The following is a 17,634-nucleotide window of genomic DNA, read 5'->3' on the forward strand; positions in this document are numbered from 1 at the left end:
TTTTCCTTTGCATTTTAACACTTCTAACAGAAGGTAAAAGTATGAGCATGTACCTGTTCCTTATACATTACAGAGTCATAACATCCCATGCTGTCTGTGTGCTCAAAGAAAAATCATCAATCTCAGTTTCTCTGGCCGTTTTTTTGGCTCTCTAAACCATTAATTTGATCTAAAATAAATCCAGAAGCGAGAAATCACCTTTGGAGCTAGAATAAATAAATAAATATAGGCAACCTTGTCGAACGCCCAGCAGCTATTAACAGAGCCTCTTTCCTTCACAGCAGCGCTCCTGCACAAAGATCTACTTAGAAGGAGAAGAACCCTTTATAGACCCCAATGTTCTTACGTTTCAAAATTATTTAAGCCTTAAATTTAGCAATATATTTTGGGTTCTAGCACATTAAAACGAATCCAATATTCATTTCTGTGCTGAACAAAAGGTCAAAAGTATATTTAAAATTAGTTTAAGCTTAAAGGAGAACTTTAAAATCAACTGGTGTCAGGAAGTTATATAGATTAGTTTTATTTTTTGATTTGATTTACTTTAAAATTAGTAAAAAAATCTTTTTCTTTCAAATCAACTGGTTTAAGAAAGTTATATATAGATTTGTAATTTACTTCTATTTAAAACTCTCCAGTCTTCCAGTACTTATCAGCTGCTGTATGTCCTGCAGTAAGTGGTGTATTCTGTCTAGGCTGACACAGTGCTCTCTGCTCTCACCTCTGTCCATGTCACGAACTGCAGGACATCATAGCAGCTGATAAGTACTACAAGAATGAAACTTTTAAATAGAATTAAAGGGGTACTCCAGCAAAAATCTTTTTCTTCTAAATCAGCTGGTTCCAGAAAGTTATACAGGTTTGTAAATTACTTCTATTTAAAAATCTCAAGTTTTCCTATATACCTTATCAGCTGCTGTATGTCCTGCAGGAAGTGGTGTATTCTTTCCAGTCTAACACAGTGCTCTCTGCTGCCACCTCTGTCCATGTCCGGAACTGTCCAGAGCAGGAAAGGTTTTCTATGGGGATTTGCTGCTGCTCTGGACAGTTCCTGACATGGACAAATGCGGCAGCAGAGAGCACTGTGCCAGACTGGAAAGAATACACCACTTCCTGCAGGACATACAGCAGCTGATAAGTACTGGAAGTTTCAAGACTTTCATATACAAGTAAATTACAAATCTATAGAACTCTATAGAATTTTTCAAAGATTATTATTTGCCTGGAGTACCCTTTAGGCTTAAAATATTTGGAGAAAAAAAATTATGAAAAGTGTTGGTTATGTATTGGTTTTAGGGAATAGCATTTAGAGCAATTTAATAGTATCGGCAGAACTGCTTACATTACTACTCCAAGGTCTGATAAGAAAGCAGCGCAAAGAAAATCTAATTTCCACCAGTAAAGCAACAGAAGCTCAAGAAGGAAATGTAATTTACAGTTCTATAATCCAATCACTTCCCTCATACAAGTAGTATATTAGGGAATTGCTATTAGAGCCTCAGCTTTCAGTCATTAAAGGGAACTCTCTCTGTCCTTTCCATACAATGTTCAGCTTGGCATGTTGGGTTAGGCTGGGTTCACACTACGGTTTTTTTTTTTTGTTGCAAAAAACGGATGGAAAACTTATGAAAAAAACGGATGCAACTGTGTGCATCCGTTATGATCCATTTTTCCATTGACTTCCATCATAAAAAAAGGATCCGTTTTTTTTGTTAGCGTACACAAAAACGTGGTTGACCTCATTTTTGTGTCCTTTTTTAAAAAAAAAACAAAACGGATCCTTTTTTTTACAATGGAAGTCAATGGAACAATGGATCAAAACGGATGCGCACAATTGCAAAAATGTGGTGTGAACCCAGCCTCATTAAGGAGGCCATATATATCAGAAACAATAAGACAGAGGTGTCTGGATGCAGATATTTCCTCTCTGCCGAAAGTGTAAATAAAGTTAATAGGTCCGGGAGAGGCTGCCAGGGCAAACAAGTGACACTTTCAAACAGAAGTGTACAGGTTTCTTTATTGGACGTTTTACAAGAATCGATTGTTCACTTCCTCAGGTCCGGTAAACACAAAGCGAATACAGATCCATATTTACATATGTAACTAAACAACGCTACCATCCGAGGAGGTAGAGGGTAACACACTTAAAGAGGCAATGTGTTGGGGTCCTTTTACACACACAGATTATTTGATAGATTATTAAAGCCAAAGCCAGGAACAGACTATAAAACAAAGAACATGGCATAAAGGAAAGACTGAAATGTCTCCTCTTCTCAAATCCATTCCTGGCTTTGGCTTCAACAATCTGTCAGCTATCTGTCTGTGTAATATGGCCCTAATTCTTGATCCTTGACCCCTCTGGAGGATAAATACAGATCTGTATCTATCTTGCATTATTACTCCTGAGAGAAATATCAATTTATATTTGAAACCTGTAACTTCTGTTTGGAAATTCCTCTTTTTCCTGGCAGCATGTCCTGGATCTAGTTTATTTCACCCCCTTTTTGCATTCTGACTTCTCTACACAGGTGTAAAAGGGTAAGTTTAGCAGTTTTCATACCTTATTTTACGTCATACTTCATGGTGTTTTTTTTCAAGTAAAAAGCTGTCTTTTATCAACTGCAGATAGTGCTAAGTGGGCGGGGCTTCATGGCAACAGTGCCACTTAGGCCCGCCCACATCACCACCATTGGTCCCGCCCCTCCATGACGTAATAGACCCATAGGCCTCGCTGACCATTGCAACTGGCTGACCTAAAGGTCTAGGCCCCACCCCCTCTAGGTCGCCCATACCAATTGGCATTGAGGGGGTGGGGCCTATGTGCCGGACGTCCCTGCCTGGATTTTTAAATTTCCCCAGACAACTCCTTTTTCATCATAATCATCATTATTATTATTATCGGACCATTATAAATCGGTCTTCAACTTACTGACAAAATAATTTTAACACTTACTGTTCAGTCACATACGTAGTATCAGAACAGAAGATTAAACTATATAAAACTGAATGTAAGAGACTAGGTTGTAAAGATGCAAAATGATTATAGAGATCCATAATATCTTCTGGGAAACATACAGGGAAGGGGAATTTTTATTGCACTTACTACATAGAACATATAGCAAACAAATCGTCTGGATCTTTCAGACGCACAAAAAGAAAATGCTGAAAAGGAAACAAGTTTCTCAGAGATAAAAATCCACCACTTGTATATATATAAAAAAAAAAAAAAAATCAATGGTCGTGCTATGTTTCCAACAATGATTACACATTTCTCTATATGTCACTAAACCCTGGAGGAAACTAAACGCAAACAATTCACTATTTATGAGTAGCTGCTCCGAGACTGTGGTTCAATGAGTTTACTTCATGGCAGAATAATTGCAGAGAATAAATGCTGGAGCCATATTCTTAACACTTCCTCATTTGCTGAACGCTGACCTCTCAGAGAGTCTGGGATTTTCTTTTTTTTTTTTTTTTTTTTTTTGCTCCTTGTGAAGTTGCTCTGTTTATCAAAAGGTCTATAGAGGCCTAAGGTCTTCTAAGGATTTAAAGGGAATCCGTCAGTACCCGGACCCGACCTGAGGCAGTAGCAGTACACTAGTTAGCAGGTTACCTTTGCCCAACGTGTCTGTGGAGGCGGCACAATAACATTTCCTCTACTGTAATGAAGAGTCAGAGGAGTTGTGGTGTAGGGCTTGTGCGTTACATAAAACAGACTGCAAAAAAATGCTATATAAATCATAAGCTTTGCTTTATAGCATGATAACTAAAAAAAAAAAATAGTTAATAGGGTTATCTAGCAAAAACTATTATTATTATTTTTTTTTTCAAATCAACTGGTTTCAGAAAGTTATATACATATTACACAGAAAGATTAACTGACAGATTATCTGCCAAAGATTTGAAGCCAAAGCCAGAAACAGACTATAAACAGAGATCAGATCATAAAGGAAAGCCTGAGATTTCTCCTAGTTTCAAATCCATTCCTGTCTTTGGCTTCAAATCTTTGGCAGATAATCTGTCAGATAACACTGGCCAACAAATTTTCAAAAGTTGTTTGGTTCAGAAATAAAATTAGTCATTTCTTAATGATTTTTATGTGCTGAATTCAAATATCACAAGGAAAAATGTGAATTGTCTCTAGTTTCTATGATATGGAAGAGTTCTCATGTTACTGTTTTGTGAATTGTATAGAATACAATATAATAGCCGACATATTTATTACTTCTTCAACCATAAGGAAGCAAGGTTACTGTTCATAAACTTTTGAAATATATTCATAGGAAACTTAGTTCTATCTGAAATCAACTACAATTTACAGGCAGATCCAAGAATTTTTACAAATTAATTATGTTTATTAAACTCTGGAATGTAGGTCCTTATTCAATGGCTCCTCGGTGCATTTACACGTCTTTTGTATTCATACATGGGATTGTCTCTGATAACTGTCCAACAGTAATCTGCAAGCATTGATGGCTTCCATTTACCCCGATACCTTAGGCTAGGTTCACACTGCGTTTTTTGCAATCCATTTTTTAAAAAAAACGAGTGAAAAACGGATGCATTTGTGTGCATCCTTTTTGATCCGTTTTTCCATTGACTTCCATTATAAAAAAAAAAACAGATCGAAACGGATTTGTATTTTTTAACGGACACAGTGTTGACACTACTTTTGTGTTTGTTAAAAAAACTGATCCGTTTTTTTTTTTTTATCATGGAAGTCAATGAAAAAGCAGATCAAAACGGATGCACACAAATGCATCTGTTTTTTTCATCCGTTTTCTACATAGATAGATGAGAGAGAGAGAGAAAGAGAGAGAGAGAGAGAGAGAGAGAGAGAGAGAGAGAGAGAGAGAGATTTGAAACAACAGTGTTTCCTTTCCCTTATACTACTCAGGAGCATCTGTTGTTTCCCCTCCCTTGGCCAGGTGCTCACTGTGTAATGTCAGTTGTGGGCGGGGTTACAGATAAGGAGTTACAGCTTGCCTTGCAGTAGAAGAGACAGATCATGTGACCTCCGTCTCAGAAGGGGGGAGCAGACAGAGGAGTGGAGACAGAGTGGAGCAGGCAGTGAGGTTTTCCAACAGCTTTAGGGTGTGAGTCAGTATGTGCTGCAGACAAATGGACAAATTCATGTAATAGACACCTATTACACACAAGCTTAGATTAGGGGTGGGGTTTAAACAGAGATAAATCTTTTTAACCAGAATTTCCCTTTAAGTGCATTAGTCTTCATTTCAGCCATTTTCATTTAAAAAAAAAAGTGCCTACAGCTCAAACAATAGTTAAAAATAGATTTAAAGCAGTTGTTTTTGGGCAGTTTTAGGTCTCAAAAAACACTCAAATACTGCTTGTACACATATCCCTATTCACATCATTATAGCCAAATGTTAACAGGTAGGATACGCTGTGATCAGTTAAACAAAAACTGTGCATTATCAGTAAGGCAAGTATATTCTACTTTTTTCCTCCCCAGTTCCTGCATATGAAAACCCACAACATATCCTTAGTCGTTATTTGTCTTTCAAACTGTTAAACAGACTTTGAAACCTTCATAAAAGCAGAAACAAAGCAGCCCAGCATGGGTTCAGCATAGTGTCTGCGATAGAACACTTACCAGCTATAGATGACAATCACGTGGCATGAGTCCCAAACCTGTACAACAGACACCTGGCTTTGCCTATGTTTGCAAATGCCTAATAATTAAAAGAAGAAGGTCTTCCCTAGTTGCCCAGTAAATAACCCACAGCTGCTGAATGCCTTGCCAATGGGCACGTCACATAAAAGGATACGAGAAAGCAACACATCACTATTGTTAAATGTATAATTACAGCACTGCTTTTATTATCAGATCTCAAAAGAAAGAACACCACGTTAGAAACTACTGAGTTATATCGGGACAACAACAAAACCAAAATAACAAATATATTTAAAGAGATGACAGGAAAAGTACAATGTCAAACACAATCTGTTAACTAGGCCTCCATGGCTACCTTTACTTGGCTATAGATACAGCCTGCCTAGTGGGCCTACCGAATGGTTCAGTGCAGTACATAAATACTGTATTGATCTAAATGAGCAATCAAAAGATTGCCGATTCAAGTCCACGACTTAAAAAAAAAAAAAAAATGAAAAAAATAAAATAAAAATAAAATATATAAAAATACATAGTAAATACTGTAATCACTTCATTTTCTTTATACACACAAAAACATTAAGGCCAAGGCACACAACCTAACCCCAAGGCACGTAAATTACTGATATAATGTTATTGCAAGCTGTACTGGCTTCGGTGAGTATTTGCTTAAAATACCCCTGAAAAGAAGTCGTGTAGTCCTTTTATTATAGTATGGTGTTGTCTCCGCATGGTAGGGGAGAGGACTACAGACAAACAAAATAAACAGATTTATGGTTGATTCAGAATTGGGGCAGACAGGTAAGCAATGCTATACACTTATGTGCATTTTTATTTCTGTCTCTGATATCACAGTACCCCTTTAATGAACATAAGGTATAAAACTAGCGTTTAGTGAGCTATGAATGCCAATAGAACTCAAAACAAATTACTACAGTATTTCAATTCCTGGAATTTTTTACTTATTAGACATTTATTTTACGAGTACACGTCTTTACAATAGTCATAGACACTTATCTTTCCCTTGTCCTTTGCTCTATATTTTTATTTTCCTAAGTGTGCATTATCCCATAGCGTCAGCAAAATTTTCAAATATAACTTGGTAGCAATAAAACACTTTTTTTTGACAATACTCTAAAATCTTGCAGAGTAGGGAAAGTGCTGTATCCCATCACTTCCTCAGTAGACATGATGGCTTGTTATTTGATAGCACTAAAGATAAAGCTTTTAACAGGCTCCAAATGTTTTCCACTGATACCGTGAGATCGGCAAATGTAAAAATAAAAACCCAGCAGGGCAGATACACCTCAGCAGGCTATTTGAGAATTAGGAGGATACAAGGAGCTGTACCACACGAACATCATAAGCGGAAAATCAAACAAGCCTGCCAGAAGGGATAACATATCTATCAAAGCCGGCAATAAAACCAATGGAAAAAAAGGGGCAAAAACAGCAGCAGTAATAATAAAACTTGCAATTTCTGGTGTTTGTCTGAAATTGACAGCAATTATTATTATACTTTTACATCATCCTTGATGTTTTTTTCTAGTAACTAAAAGTCAGCTGTGGTTGAATTACACCTTTATTTCCTTAAAAGATTATTAAAAAGTTTGTTCAATCACAGCATTATAGAGACGAGTCAACCTCAAGCACACTTAAATTAAGTATTCCTCCCCCCCTAATTACAAGAATAAAGGTGCGCGCCGGTTGGCTGCTTCTGCGCTATTTGTGCAAGCGCAGAAGCAGTGAACGTACTCTGTTCATAGAAAACTATCTGATGCTTCTGAGCATGCTCGCCTGGGCAGTTTCCATTGGACAAAAGGGATCACATGGTCATTCTCTGTAACAGCAAATCGGAATGCGCCTGTGACGTCATCGGGTGACGTGGAGCAAGGGGCCGGCCACAGGAGGTGAAGGACAGCACAGGGGGTGGATTCGGCACGGTGACGTCGTCGTCACCAAAAGGCGGATCCCGGACTAGATGGTGACGACGCCACAGACGCAATTACAAAGGCTTTATACTTCCTGGTGGGGGTGAGTGTGTATGAAAAAACTGTAATGCTTGCAAATCGGTAATAGAAGTACATTGCAGAGTTATATAACTTTGCAATGTGCTTTTATTACTGAATAAAAGTTTTTCATGGCACTTGTCCTTTAAGTGGAGAACACCATTAACTGTAAGAGCAGTGAGACTACAGAACTCTTTTGCAAGTTCTACAAACTCTTGCCATTTTATTACATGTGTCTGAAAAAGTTGGGTGCCACGCTAGGGAGTCCTGGAAAACATGGATACAGCCTGTGGCTTTTGAATTAAAATGAAATTTAAAAAACTGCCTCAAAAAGCTGTGCGTGAAACCCGTCCAATAAGAGAAACTCTCGATCAATAGGAGTGATGAATTTCTGGCTCCTTTACAATACTTGTTAACGGACTTTACGTCCACCCTGTCTCTGCAGAATCATCTACCAGGATTAATATAGGTGGGTCTGCGTACATAGGCTACAACACTGAAAAGGACATTGACCTCATTGTGAAAAACACGAAGGAACAAAAATACGCAATCTTACACTGGTTGTAAGGCACAAGAAGAACCCAGCCTGAAATCAACTTGAGGGAATTACAAAAGCCAAAAATGAGGGAATATCTATTAAATTACATGGCACATTAGGTGACGACAAATGTATTGGATAATGCAGAATGTAATGAGCCAAGCACTGTAATAACGGAAACAACACTTATCAGAACAGAAAAATGTGCACATTGGCTCAGATTTACTGATGTGTCTCCGCTAGAAGTCTGGATGAAAGAGTGGCACTATTCCGCCATTTTTGAACCAGATACTAACTAAAGGGGCGTGGTTTATACAGAAGAGGGCATGTCCCAAGTTACATCTGGATGATTAAAGGGAACACTTGGAGCTCTGTCACACATTACATACATATCATATACAGCAGCTGTGTTTCGGGACCAGGATTCTGCAGCGATGATGACACGTTGACCACACACATGACCTGAAAAGGGGGGATGGCGCAAAATATGACTCAGTGGGACAACATTCTGGCACACAATTTCAGCTAAACCCCTTAAGGACAGAGCCAATTTAGATTTTTGCGTTTTAGTTTTTTCCTCCTTGTGCTTAAAAGGCCATAGCACTTGCATTTTTCCACCTAGAAACCCACATGAGCCCTTATTTTTTGTGTCAATAATTGTACTTTGCAATGACAGGCTGAATTTTTGCATAAAGTACACTGCGAAACCAGAAAAAAATTAAAAGTGTGGTGAAATTGAAAAAAAAAAACGCATTTTGTTTATTTGAGGGAAATGTGTTTTTACGCCATTCGCCCTGGGGTAAAACTGACTTGTTATATATGTTCCTCAAGTCGTTACGATTAAAACGATATGTAACATGTATAACTTATTTTGTATCTGATGGCCTGTAAAAAATTTAAACCATTGTTAACAAATATACGTTCCTTAAAATCGCTCCATTCCCAGGCTTATAGCGCTTTTATCCTTTGGTCTATGGGGCTGTGTCAGGTGTCATTTTTTGCGCCATGATATGATCTTTCTATCGGTACCTTGATTGTGAATATACGACTTTTTGATCGCTTTTTATTACAATTTTTCTGGATTTGATGCGACCAAAAATTCGCAATTTTGCACTTTGGGATTTATTTGCGCTGACGCCATTTACCGTGCGAGATCAGGAATGTGATTAATTAATAGTTCGGGCGATTACGCACGCGGCGATAGCAAACATGTTTATTTATTTATTTACTTTTATTTATAACCTGGGAAAAGGGGGGTGATTCAGACTTTTATTAGGGGAGGGGGCTTTTTACTAATAACAACACTTTTTTTTTTACTTTTACACTTATACTAGAAGCCCCCCTGGGGTTAGGGTTATTCCCCCTGGGGTTAGGGTTATTCCCCCTAGGGGACTTCTAGTATAAGTGCTTTGATCTCTCTGCAGCCGGAAGTAAACGAGTGCCGAGCCGGGAACGGCGCCATCTTGGAGCGGTCCCCGGCCAGCTTCAGAAACGGAGATCGCTCCTCCGGGATAACATCCCGGAGGAGCGATCTCCGCCACTAGACACCAGGGAACAGCTGAATCCGGTAATCGGATGCAGCTGTCATGTTTGACAGCTGCATCTGATTACTGTATTAGCGGGCACGGCGATCGGACCGTGCCCGCTAATACCTACGGTCCCGGGCTACAAGCGGCACCCGGGACCGCCGCGGTTCAGAACGTCCTTACCGGCATCAGGGCGTAAATATACGCCAGATGTCGTTAAGGGGTTAAAGAGGTAGTGTCTTAAGGAGTAAGCAGAGGTTGGGATCACAAGCCGTATTGCAGTATACTCTCTTTATTTTTTTGTTTTTCAAGCATAAAAATAGTGCCGGAGACTTGTAAGTTTTTTTTTTTTTAAATCTCCAGTCTTCCAGTGCTTATCAGCGGCTGTTTGTCCTGCAGGAAGTGGTGTATTCTTTTCAGTCAGGAGAGTCGGAAAGGTTTTCTATGGGGATTTGCTGCTGCTCTGGACAGTTCCTAACATGGACAGAGGTGGCAGCAGAGAGCACTGTGCCAGACTGGAAACACTACATAACTTCCTGCAGGACATACAGCAGCTGATAAGTATGGGAAAACTGGAGATTTTATAGAAGTATATTACAAATCTCTGGCACTTTCTGACACCACTTTATTTGAAAGAGAAACATTTTCGGTGGAATACCTCTTTATATCAACGTTAGACATATGGAACAGTTTTGCCGGAAAAGTTTTTAAAACACAGATTTAGTAAAGAAAAAGTTAAGAAAAAATAAATAATGTATATTGCATTATGAGCCACTGTGATAAATCTGGACTCGATGTCTAAGAATCTTCTGGAAAGCCTGGAGCGGTCTCTTAAATTTTGACTTACAGTGCATATCAAAAGGAAAAGTTTTATAAATTATTTTAATAAATCACAAAAATAAATAAATAAAAAAAATTCCATGAACATATTTCACTGCGTTGCATTGCCCAATAACCATGAAAAACAGTCATGTAGCCTAAAATAGAGCTTAATAGTCAATGGAATGATGTTATGAATAATCTATTGGCAGCGTGATACACGTACAGATGGACAGTGCTAAAACCACTTTTCAGTACAGACAAAACAAGCGCTCCTGCTTTTGATGTCCTGATGACAGGAGCCCTTTTCAACGCATCTCGGTATATGAAGTGTTTCAACAATGGACATGAAATGAGACCTGCAGAGAGGTGTAACAACTAAATACTGAAGCCATGAGCTGTAACCGATACATGTGTCGCTTAGGCCTGAATACAAGGTATTACCAGGTGACAAGACAGCAATATGTAGTAAGACAGGAACAAGGGTTATAGGAGGTGAAGCACGTAGATCTGTTCGCATGCTATTTGGATAATCACCACGTTTGCACACTAAAAAAAGTTTTTTTTTTATAATACTGATAAGTTGGTAAATACTTTTTATGGGTGATACCTTTGTTGACCAATATATTTTTTTTTTAATTGTGAGCTTTCAGGATTCAAAAGATCCCTTTGTCAGATAAGTTTACAAATCAACGTCTTACAGAAACAGCACAACATTCAACAAACAAGGGGGGGGGGGGGGGGGGGATTAAATGTGGGGGGTTGAGGGTAAATACATCACATACATATGCCAGCTCAATAAAAGTCCAAGATTCCTGGTCAGTTTGCCGAGTGTATACACGTAGTGGGTCATAAATCTAGTTGCCAGGTTTAGTCCATGTGTTAAAAGGACAACTCCAGGCAGAAGGTCCCACCTCAGCCGCTGACTGGATGAGCGGCCCTGACGCGTCACAACCTGGGGCCCCTCTCTAATGGGCCTATTCCACGGCCCAATATTCGTTTAGAGAGGGCTACAGGGACATTGTTGCTGATGTCCTTGCAGCCCTTGTTTAAACACCATACATTACCTAGCATGTTGCAGGTCTTCTCCTGCGCTCCTTCTGCCTCCCGGTCCCGCACGCAGCAGCAGCTTCGGTGCAGCCTGTCTGAGCTGATAGACCGCTCAGCCAATCACTGTCCGCGGCGGTCCTGGCCAGTGATTGGCTCAGCGGTCCTGGCCAGTGATTGGCTCAGCGGTCTGTCAGCTAAAACAGGCAACTCCAAAGCTGCTGTTGCGCACGGGACCGGGAGGAAGGAGGAGCGCAGGAGAAGCCCTGCAACATGCTTAGGTAAAGCATGGTGCTTGTGAAATCGTCGGTTTCCCACCACGCAGCGATATTCCACGCAGCGATACGCTGTCGGTGCCTAATGATTTTAGGTTTGAACCTACGATCTTTGTCTCTATTTCACAGAGTGATAATCAGCCGAATATCGCTCTCTGGAATAGGACCCTAAGGAAAAAGGCAGGGACCGGATTAGTGGTATGCAACCACCAGTGATGGAGACAGGGAGGTAACACCAGGGTATTTCTTAAAGCGACCCTCCCGACACTTTAAAAAAAAAAAAAAAAAATCCCCCTGCCCGGAGTTGAATGTTTTTATCAATTTAAATTTCCACACTTTCCTCTCTCTCACTCTGGAAGTGACCTTTGAGATCCATCACCTTTATATCAGGCATTCTATGGTCCGGTCCTGAAAAATGTTGGCCTACAGGGGAGTACACAAATTTTTTTTATAGTGTTTCTATGTAAAGTCATTCTAGTTTGAATGTGGCACGTGTCAAGTTGTGATCTTACAGTGATTAACCTCCTGGCCTGGAGTGAACAGCTCTTAAGGACCTTTTGCACAAGTCAATTCAGCCAGGAACGTTGCCAGAATTGCTTATGTGGCTGATAATCGGCCCTTGTAAAAGTGACAGCGATCAGCTGAGAATGAGGGGAAATCCCAAAAAATAGGCTGATTGCCTGTTTGGAACCTGCTTTAAAAAAAATTTTCTTTATCGGCCGCACATCTTCCTGAATAAACAGGGTTTGTGCGACAGATAACGATAAAGGGGAAACTGACAGCACAGATATGTATTTATCGGGGTCTGGGATATGTGCTGTCAGTTTCCAGATCACAAGCAGTCTATACTTACCGTGCCGTTTGTGATCTGGCATCTTGCTTCTCCAGTCCTCTGCTCGCATCTTTAGGCCGCCACCTCCTCTGAAATGATTGATACCTGGAAGAGGCGGGGCCTGAAGATACTGCCAGCAGGCGGAGGACTGTGCGACAAGTCTAGACTCCTGCTTCTGATCTGGAAACTGCCAGCACAGAAATATACACATTTCCAGACTACAATTTATACATATCTGTGCAGTGAAGCTATCGAGTGCCCAGGACTCGATAGCTTGTGCCATGTAAAAGGCACAGCAAACAATTAACATAGTTATGAATATTAACATAGTTCATGCCAGACAACATAAGAAACAGTGAAACATAATGATATCTAGATCAGTGTAAAGCATACAAGTAACAAAATAATATTACTTACAGTTTCTAACTGATCCATAAGTTTTGACAGGAATTTACGGCATTCTGGACTCTTGCTGTCAATTTTCATTCCAGTTTGCATAGCATATAACCGGCCTACAAACAGAAAGATAAGAAACCATTTGTTAATATATTGTTTCATCTCTCTTTCACCTGATCATTTCAGAGTGCTTCACTTGGTGCCCCCTCTTCTCTCATGTATCCCAACAGGGAGTTGTTCAGAAGCCATTAGGAGTCAACTGATGGCTCCTTAAAGCATGATAATATGTTATGCTCCAAGTTTCTGACAATTTTTTTTTATTTCACCATTTGTACATGGTTATGGGGGAGGCCATCTTGCCTGGGCTGTTCTTAACAGCATTAAGTGACATGCTTTACAGCAAGACTCATGGACACAGACCTCAATAGATAGACTCTGTGCCCTTTAGATGAATGTAAAACATTTCTGAGCGCGCTCTGTGACCTGTGAAGAGGTCATTCCACAGGGAGCTGCTATTGTCTCCTCTATCTACTGGTGTCACATGACACTGCAATGCTATACAGATCACTTTACAGCAGCCTCCTCTTATCACCACAGACACAACAGGAAGTCACAGCTTAGATTTAGCCTCAGTGGTGAGAATGATGACTGCAAGATATCAGGATTATTTTGTAATATAGACAGAAAAACGTCACCAAAAACGTAAAAAAAAAACGTCAACAGGAGGGGCAGCATAAGACCGCTGTTGACTTCAATGGGACAGCCCGAAATAAGTAGGGATCGCCCCTCCCACTGCTCCCCACTCACTGTCTGTGCGTGTAGACACATATTGTATATCGAGGCTCAGCTGGTAGAATCACATCCTAAACACAGGTGATACTTATCACCTGTGTTTAGGATGTGATTCTACCAGCAGAGACTCGATATATCACGGCAGTCAGTTGTCATGCTTATATTGCAGAGCTTTTTGAAACTACAAGTGAACTATACTTTCATGTTAAATGGTTCCAAACACACCTGGATGAACAGATATGCTGATTTCTTCCAATGCACAGAAACAATTTGCTTTGTGCGTGTGTAAACGACGATAAAATGTTCAATACAATTTAAATTACTGGACAAAAATATTAAAGAAAAATAAATTTGAATCTGAAAAAAAATTCAATGCTAGGGTAAATGGAAACGGCCATAAGTCATATGTGATCCCTGAAACCAAACCAACTGTGGAAATAATATAGATGAAAGAGAAGCAACGGTCAGGAAGCAGAGAGGAAGCAGCTTCATAAATAAGTCAAAGTGAGGTAACGTTAGTCATAACCTGGAAGGTAAAGAGCAAAAACAACAGTAACAGCAGGAAAACAGTCACTTTCCCTGCAAGACGCATAATCAAAATAATCAGGTCAGCCGGCCTCCCCATAGTTACTAGACAGAAAAAGGAAATCTGACATTGGTTATGGTACATTTTGTCCATTTTAAAGTGTCTTTATAACTTTCAAAATCTAAAGTTTGGAATGTACATTCATTTTTTTTTTTCTTATCATGTAGTAAAACAAAACTATACTTACCAGATATCCATGTCCAGTCTCATGAAGGCTGCTATATAACAGCTATACTTACTATATCCAGGTCCAGTCTCCTGAAGGCAGCTATATAACAGCTATACTTACTATATCCAGGTCCAGTCTCCTGAAGGCTGCTATACAAACAGCTATACTTACTATATCCAGGTCCAGTCTCCTGAAGGCTGCTATACAAACAGCTATACTTACTGTATCCAGGTCTGAAGGCTGCTATACACCAGCTATATTTACTGTATCCAGGTCCAGTCTCCTGAAGGCTGCTATATAACAGCTATACTTACTGTATCCAGGTCCAGTCTCCTAAAGGCTGCTATATATCAGCTATACTTACTGTATCCAGGTCCAGTCTCAAGAAGGCTGCTATATAGCAGCTATACTTACTATATCTAAGTCCAGTCTCCTGAAGGCAGCTATATAACAGCTATATTTACTGCATCCAGGTCCAGTCTCCTGAAGGCAGCTATATAACAACTATACTTACTGTATCCAGGTCCAGTCTCCTGAAGGCAGCTATATAACAGCTATATTTACTGCATCCATTTCCAGTTTCCTGAAGGCAGCTATATAACAGCTATACTTACTGTATCCAGGTCCAGTCTCCTGAAGGCAGCTATATAACAGCTATGCTTACTGTATCCAGGTCCAGTCTCCTGAAGGCAGCTATATAACAAGTATAGATAATAATCCACCGGTTCCAAATGATGGAAATAAGGACAATATAGTCTTGAGTAATTAATTGCAAGTGCTTTTGTGCATCTTTTATTGCGTAACATTGATGAAAACAGACATATCCCGACGTTTCGGTGAATGCACCTTTCTCAAGGAGTCTGGAAGTGGATATCAACAGGGAGTGGAAGGAAGATGGGGCTGGTGAGGCAAGGCTGCGCCTGCATGAAGGAGCGGTTCCGGGCAGAATGTAGGCTTCCACACTCGTGTGTGATGAGGCACCGGACAGTCCAGCTGGGCGTAGATCTGCCGAAGGGCTGGTGATGTTGCGAGGCTATGTCGCGGGCTGATCAGCCCGCGACATAGCCTCGCAACATCACCAGCCCTTCGGCAGATCTACGCCCAGCTGGACTGTCCGGTGCCTCATCACACACGAGTGTGGAAGCCTACATTCTGCCCGGAACCGCTCCTTCATGCAGGCGCAGCCTTGCCTCACCAGCCCCATCTTCCTTCCACTCCCTGTTGATATCCACTTCCAGACTCCTTGAGAAAGGTGCATTCACCGAAACGTCGGGATATGTCTGTTTTCATCAATGTTACGCAATAAAAGATGCACAAAAGCACTTGCAATTAATTACTCAAGACTATATTGTCCTTATTTCCATCATTTGGAACCGGTGGATTATTATCTATACTAGATTTACCTCTTTTCCACCTCTACACACTACTGAGTGATACTCCTTTCCTATACAAATTGGCAGCTATATAACAGCTATACTTACTGTATCCAGGTCCAGTCTCCTGAAGGCAGCTATATAACAGCTATACTTACTGTATCCAGGTCCAGTCTCCTGAAGGCAACTATATAACAGCTATACTTACTGTATCCAGGTCCAGTCTCCTGAAGGCAGCTATATAACAGCTATACTTACTGTATCAAGGTCCAGTCTCCTGAAGGCAGCTATATAACAGCTATACTTACTGTATCAAGGTCCAGTCTCCTGAAGGTTTTAAGTCTTGTGCTGGTTGAAAAAAAGACTAAACACATGAAGTCCCAGCCAGTACAGAGAGTTACGGCTTTGTGTCTATCGATGACATGACTGCCTTCTCTGTGAACGCTGATGACCTGGGAAACACTGGACTTTGTGTTTAAATTAAATAAATCACATAAAGAGCCATGTTTTACATGATAAAAAAAAAATGAATGCAAATTGCAAATATGTCACATTATATATCACATCTACATCTAAATTTATAACAGTGACACTTTAAACCTACAAAGCTGTCAGATGTCTACACAGTAATAAATGGAAGAAGACTATTGTACAACTAGAGCCACTACTCAGTACATTACCAAAGGCAAGGATAACTGCACAATAAAGTACAGGAAATATGTTGAGTATTAGATGAAAGCAAACGCAAAACTCATTCTGGTACCTCACAGGTTTTCTTGAATATAAGTGTTAAATTGAATAAATCCCTATGTCATCTACAAATCTTCAGCTAATCTAATGTCCAAAGTAAGCAGTCTTGAGAATCACTTTGAAGACAAACATACAAACCAATTTTAAATTACTAAATCAGCCCTATTCCAGACATACTAAGTCATGTACCCACAATCTGACGACAACCCCCTTCCCCAAAAGGAAAGGAAATGCTAAGCACTTTGAGACGACTGGCCCTTCCCTGTGGGCAAATATATAAAGGTTTACCTGTGAAGTGGATCTTATTCCTTACCTATAGCTGTTACTATGTTACCATTTGAGAGATTGCCTTTAAACATCTTGCTAGAGTTAAGACAATTTGCCTGTTTCTTACATTTTGTTCCAAAAGAAATTTGGAACGATGTCCCGCCATGGACAGTGATTGGCTGAGCGGGCTGTCACCGCCGAGAGGAGTCAGAAATGGAGGTGGGATAGTCTCCGGAGGAAACCAGAGACCCGTAGGAAGACGCTGAAGGGACGTAAAGAGGTAAGCATGGCTTCTTTATTGTTTTATGCATACTTTTAATGATATGGAATCTGTTTTCCCTACCCAGAAAACCCCTTCAAGCGAAAATTCTAAAGCACTATGAATAATATAATGTCCCCCTATGTTTCCAAAACTATGAGGAAACGTACAATTCGGGAAATTTGAACCTTACCAGCTGCACTAGACAGGCACAGAGAAAACAATTAGTTTGTGACGATAATTTATATCTTGAAGTGTACATAAGATGCTTGATTCATAATGTGTGGAATTTTGCCCGAGGGCACTCATAGCACCTAGACAACACTATAGCTGGTGCCAGAACATTGCCAGAATAGGTTAC

The 17,634-nt window shown here is 40.0% G+C and overlaps 1 protein-coding gene across 1 annotated transcript in view; it reads right to left on the minus strand.

Annotated features, from left to right (window-relative positions):
• VTA1 (vesicle trafficking 1) overlaps positions 1–17,634 on the minus strand; it is a 115,374-nt gene that overhangs the window by 62,258 nt on the left and 35,482 nt on the right. Inside the window, exon 2 of the mRNA XM_069954917.1 lies at positions 13,099–13,193. Coding sequence (XP_069811018.1) covers positions 13,099–13,193 — 95 coding nt within the window. The remainder of the gene's footprint in view (positions 1–13,098; positions 13,194–17,634) is intronic.

This window comes from Dendropsophus ebraccatus, chromosome 15 (assembly GCF_027789765.1).
Source record: "Dendropsophus ebraccatus isolate aDenEbr1 chromosome 15, aDenEbr1.pat, whole genome shotgun sequence".
Taxonomy (NCBI): domain Eukaryota; kingdom Metazoa; phylum Chordata; class Amphibia; order Anura; family Hylidae; genus Dendropsophus; species Dendropsophus ebraccatus.